Raw genomic sequence first — 7443 nt, 5'->3', positions numbered from 1 at the left:
CGGGGGGGGCTGCAAGGGGGAGCTGAGCTGGGGGTTACGGGGCGGCCCGCCTCTGATGTCCCACCGCCCCATTGGGGCGTCGCTCCGGACCCCGTGGGGAAACCCCTTCCCCCCCCCCCCGGCTCCCACCCCGAAGGGGTTAAACGGCCCCAAGTCGGGCCGGGGGGCGGTGAAGGGGGAGGGGCCTCGGGTGGGACCGATCCCTCCCTCCCGTTTCCTCCCCCGCCCGGGGGGGCGCTTCGGACGGGAAACGGCAGCGGCGGCGGGTGGATCGCGTTGTCCCCCCCCCCTCATTTCCCCCCCCCCCCCTCGGGACAAATCGCCTCCGAGCGCCGTGCGTGGCACCGCCATGAACCCACGCGGGGCCGTGGGGGGGCTCCTGAGGGTCCTGGGGCGGAGGGAAGCTCAGCCGGTACGGGGCGACGAGGGGGGGGGGAACGGGGAAGGGAGCGTGGGAACGGGGGGGGGGAGCCCCAGGCGGGACGGCGTTGGTGGGGCGAGCGTGGGGGGGGGGGGGCAAGGGGTCGTTACGTGGGGGGGGGGCGTAAGGGGGTCCCACGTCGGAGGTGCGGGTGGCGGAGCGGGGTGGTGGAGGGGGGGGGGCCGTGCGGGGTCGTGCGGATGGGACGAACGCGTGCGTCACACGCGGGGTGGGGACACGATGGGGACACGAGTGTTTGGGGAGCGGGGGGGGGGGGGGGAAATTCCACGGGGGTTGGGGACGCGTGTCGGGGGAGAGCGCTGTGTTGGGGGGGGTGGGGGCACGGCTGGGGTGTGGGGTGGCGACGGGTGGGCCGTGGTGGGGCAGATCTGTGGGGTGAGGGGTCAGGAATGGGGAGTGGGGGGCAGAACCGCAGATTGGAGCTGTGGGTGAAGGGGGGGTTGGGTCACTCCTCGGGTCGGGGCTCCTCAGGGGGCGGGGACACGCGTGGGGCGGGGGGGGGGGTCAACATTTGGGTTGGGGTCTCTCACCCCTATTGCTGCCATCCCATTTGCTGCAGCCCCACAGCGGCACAGGGAGAACTGCCCCCCTTTCCCCCCCCCCCCCCCATCCCGTGCCTCCCGTTTCCCACGCCTGTAGCCCCCCCCCTTTTCCCCCCCCCCACGGCCATTTCCTGGGCTGTGTCCGAACCGCTTCCTGCAGCGGGATGCGGCGCGGGGGGGTCGTGGGTCGGAGACACGGGGACGGGACGGGACGGGACGGGACGGCCATCCCCGAGCGCCGCATCCCCATCGCGTCCCCGCGTTCCCATGCTGCCCCCCCCCCCCTCGCAGCCCCCCCCGGCGCCGCCCCACACCTTCCAGGAGAAATCGTTCCGGAAGAGGTCGCGATGCTGCGCCGTCTGTCGGGACAGCGTGGGCGCCCAGGGGCTCCTCTGCCGAGGTGACGCAGCGCCCGGCCCCGTGTCCCCGCTGTCCCTCCGTCCCCGTGTCCCCCCCCCCGCCTCCACGACGTCCCCGCGTCCCTGCAGCCCCGGTGTCTCCGTGTCACCCAGGTCCTCGCCCTGTTTCCATCCCCACGTTCCCACGTCTGTAGGTCCCCGACGTCCCCCTGTCCCCAAACCCCGGTGTCCCCACACCCCTACACCCCCACGTCCCCGTATCCCGCTGTCCCACCCCCCCCACGTCCCCACATCCTCCCCCCTCGCTGCCGCCCTCCAGCCGCGGGCTCTGGGGGCAGCAGAGGTGACACCCCGATGTCCCCGCTGTGTCCCCACAGTCTGCAAGATCGTCTCCCACAAGCGCTGTGAAGCCAAGGTAAGGGCTGGGGGAGAGGGTGAATTTGGGGGGGGGGGGACACGTGGTTGCCCAAGGGGTGACATTTGATGGGCCGCCCCAACACCGTCCCCTTCTGATCCCCGGAGTCATGGGGACGTGGTTGGGGGGGCCGGGCCCACGTCTCCATCCACATCCCCACGTCTCCATCCACGTCTCCATCCACGTCCCCACGTCCCCATGACGTCCCTCTGTCCGTCCATCCCCCCCCCTTCACCCCCCCCCCCCAGTGCTTGGCTGTGGGCCAGGGGCTGCAGCTGGACAAACAGCAGACAGACAGACGGACGGACGGACGTGGGCAGGGGGGAGGAGGAGGAGGAGGAGAAAGAGGGGCAGGAGGGGCAGCAGTGCCCCATGGCTCTGTGCCCCCCAGGGGGGTCGGGGTGGGAGACGCAGGGGGAACATTTGTGGGGCTGGGGTCCCACTTATGAGGCTGAGGTCCTGCTATGGGGCCAGGTTTTCTCTCTGCTGCTCTGCCCCACAGGTGACGGCCCCGTGCCATCCTCCGCCTCCTCCTGAGCTGGTAAGTTTGGGGCTGGCACCCAGCCCTGCCCCACAGCACCCACAGCAGCCCTGAGCTCTGTGTGCCCCACAGCGGAGGAACACGGCGCCAGCGAGGCACGGCGAGAGGCTGGTGAGGGGGGGGGGGGGGGGGGGGGCAAGTGGGGCTGGGGTTGGGGTGGGATTGGGGTTGGGATCAGGATGGAATTGGAGTTGGGGTGGGATTGGGGTTGGGATCGGGGTGGGATTGAGATTAGGATCGGGATGGAGTTGGAGTTGGGGTGGGGTTGGGATTGGGCTGGGGGTGGGGTTGGGATCAGGGTGAGATTGGGTTTGGGATTGGGATCGGGGTGGGGTTAGGGCTGGGATTGGGATGGAGTTGGGGTTGGGATCGGGGTGGGATTGGGGTTGGGATGGAGGTGGGGTTGGGATTGGGGTGGAGATGGTGTTGGGGTTGGGATCAGGGTGGGATTGGGGTTGGGATTGGGATGGAGTTGGAGTTGGGATGGGGTTGGGGTTGGGGTTGGAGTGGGATTGAGGTTATAATTGGGATGGAGTTGGAATTGGGATGGAGGTGGAGGTGGGGTTGAGGGTGGGATTGGGGTTAAGGTTGGGATTGGGATGGAGTTGGGGTTGGGACTGGGGTGGAGGTGGAGGTGGGGCTGGGACCGGGGTGGGATTGAGGTTAGGATCGGGATGGAATTGGAGTTGGGTTGGGATTGAGTTGGGGTTGGGATCGGGGAGGGGTTGGGGTTGGGGTGGGGTTGGGGTTGGGATTGGGATGGAAGTGGAGTTGGGTTGGGATGGAGTTGGGATGGAGGTGGGGTTGGGATTGGGGTGGAGGTGAGATTGGGATCAGGGTGGGATTGGGGTTGGGTTGGAATGGAGTTGGGGTTGGGATTGGGATCGGGATGGAGTTAGGATTGGGTTGGGGTTGGGGTTGGGTTAGAATGGAGTTTGGGTTGGGATTGGGGTGGAGGTGGAGTTGGTGTGGGGTTGAGGTTGGGGTGGGATTGAGGTTAGGATGAGGATGGAGTTGGAGTTGGGTTGGGATTGGGATGGAGTTGGGGTTGGGTTGGGCTGGAGTTGGTGTTGGGATCGGGGTGGGGTTGGGGTTGGGATTGGAGTGGGATTGAGGTTATAATTGGGATGGAGTTGGAGTTGGGGTGGAGGTGGGGTTGGGATTGGGGTGGAGGTGGGGTTGGGGGTGGGATTGGGTTTGGGGATCGGGGTTGGGTTTGGGATCGCGATGGAGTTGGGGTTGGGTTGGGGTTGGGGTTGGGTTGGAATGGAGTTGGGGTTGGGATTGGGGTGGAGTTGGTGTGGGGTTGAGGTTGGGGTGGGATTGAGGTTAGGATGAGGATGGAGTTGGAGTTGGGTTGGGATTGGGATCAGGGTGGGATTGGGGTTGGGATTGGGATGGAGGTGGAGTTGGGATTGGGGTGGAGGTGGAATGGGGGTGGGAATTGGGATCAGGGCGGGATTGGGGTTGGGATTGGGATCAGGATGGAGTTGGGGTTGGGTTGGGCTGGAGTTGGTGTTGGGATCAGGGTGGGATTGGGGTTGGGATTGGGATGGAGTTGGAGTTGGGATTGGGGTGGAGGTGAAATTGGGGTGGGAATGGGGATCAGGGCGGGATTGGGGTTGGGATTGGGATCGGGATGGAGTTGGGGTTGGGGTCGGGGCCGGACTCAGCGCTCTGTGCCCCCCAGGACGGCGCCCTGCCCCCCAGTGCCCCCCGGCAGCATCGCTCCCTGCCCAGGTGCCGGGGTTGGGGGGCTCTGCGGGCGCCGTCCCTCTCGCTGTCCCTTCAGCCCCATCCCTGGGTCCCCCCCCCCTGCCCCCCAGCCTGCAGCTGGACTCCACATCCCCGTAACCCCATAACCTCTCAATCCCACAACCTCGTGACCCCGTGACCCCACATATACTCTCCATGACCCCACACATCCCCCCATGACCCCACCTTTACCCCCGTGACCCCACGACCCCCCCCATGACCCCACACATCCCCCCACAACCCCACAAATGCCCCCTTGACCCCAGATACACCCCCATGATCCCATTCATCCCCCCACAACCCCGTGCATCCCCCCGTGACCCCATGCATACCCCAATGACCCCCTGCATCTCGCCATGACCCCTCAAATACCCCCATGATCCCACACATCCCCCCACGACCCCACACATACCCCAATGACCCCCTGCATCCCCCCTTGACCCCACAAATCCCCCCTTGACCCCACAAATACCCCCATGACCCCACACATCCCTCCACAACCCCACACATCCCCCCATGACCCCACAATCCCCCCCGCGACCCCAGATATCCCCCCACCATCCCATCCATCCCCCCATGACCCCACACATACCCCAGTGACCGCCTGCATCCTGCCATGACCTCACAAATCCCCCCATGACCCCACGCATCCCCCGATGACCCCCTGCATCCCCCCTTGACCCCACAAATCCCCCCATGACCCCACACATACCCCAATGACCCCCTGCATCCCCCCTTGACCCCACAATCCCCCCCGCGACCCCAGATATCCCCTCACCATCCCATCCATCCCCCCATGACCCCACACATACCCCAGTGACCCCCTGCATCCCCCCATGACCCCCTGCATCCCCCGATGACCCCCTGCATCCCCCCTTGACCCCACAAATCCCCCCTTGACCCCACAAATACCCCCATGACCCCACACATCCCTCCACAACCCCACACATCCCCCCATGACCCCACAATCCCCCCCGCGGCCCCAGATATCCCCCCACCATCCCACCCATCCCCCCATGACCCCACGCATACCCCAATGACCCCCTGCATCCCGCCATGACCCCACAAATCCCCCCATGACCCCACAAATACCCCCATGACCCCACAAATACCCCAGTGACCCCCATATCCCCCCACAACCCCACCCATCCCCCCTTGACCCCACAAATCCCCCCATGACCCCACGCATCCCCCGATGACCCCCTGCATCCCCCCACGACCTCCCCACGACCCTCCTTGTCCCCCCACGACCCCGTGACCCCGCCGCCCCCCCCCCCCCCAGGCCGCCCCCCCCGGCCCCCCCCGCGGAGCTGAGCTACGTGACGGAGCGAATCATCGCCGTGCGCTTCCCGGGGGGGGGGGACGAGCGGCTCTTCGGTGCCCACCTCCGAGATGTGGCGGCGCTGCTGCGCGCCAGGCACCGCGACGGGTACACGGTGAGATGGGGGACACGGGGACACGGGGAGAGATGGGGACGGGGGGACGTGGGGACAGGAGGACACGGGGAGATGGGGGACAGGGGGAGATCGGGGGCGGGGGGATGTGGGGAGATTGGGGACGGGGGCAGATGGGGACACGGGGACAGGGGGAGGTAGGGGGATTGGGGACAGGGGGAGAGATGGGGACAGGGAGGGAGATTGGGGACAGGGGGATGTGGGGGGATGGGGACAGGGAGGGAGATTGGGGACATGGGGACAGGGGGACAGGGAGAGATGGGGACAGGGGGAGATTGGGGACATGAGGAGGTGGGGAGATGGGGACATAGGGATATGGGGACAGGGGGACACAGGGACGTGGGGAGATGGGGGACATGGGGACACAGGGAGGTGGGGAGATGGGGACAGGGGAAATGGGGACAGGGGGAGATGGGGACACAGTGAGATGGGGGCAGGAGGACACGGGGAGATGGGGGACAGGGGGACGGGGAGATCGGGGGCGGGGGGACGTGGGGAGATTGGGGACGGGGGCAGATGGGGACACGGGGACGGGGGCAGATGGGGACACGGGGACAGGGGGAGGTAGGGGGATTGGGGACAGGGGGAGAGATGGGGACAGGGGACACGGGGACAGGGGGACGTGGGGAGATTGGGGACAGGGGGAGAGATGGGGGACAGGGGGAGATGGGGGACAGGGGGATGTGGGGGGATGGGGACAGGGAGGGAGATTGGGGACATGGGGACAGGGGGACAGGGAGAGATGGGGACAGGGGGAGATTGGGGACATGAGGAGATGGGGAGATGGGGACATAGGGATATGGGGACAGGGGGAAGGGGGGACGGGGAGATGGGGAGATGGGGACAGGGGGAGATGGGGACACAGTGAGATGGGGGCAGGAGGACACGGGGAGATGGGGGACGGGGACAGGGGAAGATCGGGGGCTGGGGGACGTGGGGAGATTGGGGACGGGGGCAGATGGGGACACGGGGACAGGGGGAGGTAGGGGGATTGGGGACAGGGGGACAGGGAGAGATGGGGACAGGGGGAGATTGGGGACATGAGGAGGTGGGGAGATGGGGACATAGGGATATGGGGACAGGGGGAAGGGGGGACGGGGAGATGGGGACAGGGGGACACAGGGACGTGGGGATATTGGGGACAGGGGGACATGGGGACACAGGGAGGTGGGGAGACGGGGACAGGGGGAGATTGGGGACATGGGGAGGTGGCAACACAGGGAGATGGGGACAGGGGGACAAGGGACGGGGAGGTGGGGAGATGGGGACATAGGGATATGAGGACAGGGGGAAGTGGGGACAGGGGGAGATGGGGACACAGGGAGGGGGGGGAGATGGGGGACAGAGGGAGATGGGGGACATGGGGAGGTGGCGACACGGGGAGATGGGGACAGGGGGACAAGGGACGGGGAGGTGGGGGAGATGGGGACATAGGGATATGAGGACAGGGGGAAGTGGGGACAGGGGGAGATGGGGACACAGGGAGGTGGGGACGGGCTGTGGGGTCGGCACCGGGATGCAGCGGGGACAGAAAACGGAGCATCTGTGGAGCCTGGATGTGGGGGTCTTTGGGGGGACGGGACGGAGATGGGAGACGTGGGGGTGCGATGGGGACGGGGGGTCCTTGGGGACAGGAGTGGGGACGGGACGCGGGGTTACATAGGGACAAAAGGGGGGGGAAGGGGGGGTCCTTGGGGAGGGGGCAGCACGAGGGGGGCTGAGTGCCAGCATCTCCTCCACCGCAGCTCTTCAACCTCTCGGAGAAGCGCCACGACCTCGTCCGTCTGCACCCCGCGGTCAGCACCGGGGGGAGGGGGGGGCTGGGGGTCCCGGGGGGAGCGGGGTCCCTCGGGGGGGGCGAAGCGCGGGGTTCCAGCGGGGTCCCGGGGGGGGGGTTGGGGTCTGAGGGGGGGTCGGGGCCGCGGTTCACGCCGT

At 67.4% G+C, this 7443-nt stretch overlaps 1 protein-coding gene across 1 annotated transcript; it reads left to right on the top strand.

The window, feature by feature from the left end:
• Window positions 1-349: 349 nt before the first annotated feature.
• LOC306957741 (tensin-2-like) lies at window positions 350-7304 on the top strand (the record flags this gene model as incomplete). Its single annotated transcript, XM_079551210.1, has 8 exons — window positions 350-412; window positions 1276-1384; window positions 1721-1758; window positions 2261-2299; window positions 2372-2410; window positions 3990-4039; window positions 5337-5490; window positions 7254-7304. Coding segments are annotated over 8 exons (543 nt in total), but the record flags the coding sequence as incomplete, so codon positions are not given.
• Between the last annotated feature and the right edge of the window lie 139 nt (window positions 7305-7443).

The sequence above is a fragment of the Tetrao urogallus genome (genome assembly GCF_951394365.1).
Source record: "Tetrao urogallus genome assembly, contig: scaffold_313, whole genome shotgun sequence".
Lineage (NCBI taxonomy): Eukaryota > Metazoa > Chordata > Aves > Galliformes > Phasianidae > Tetrao > Tetrao urogallus.
Note: the sequence above shows the minus strand (reverse complement) of the source record. Positions and strands in the feature narration are given on the sequence as shown.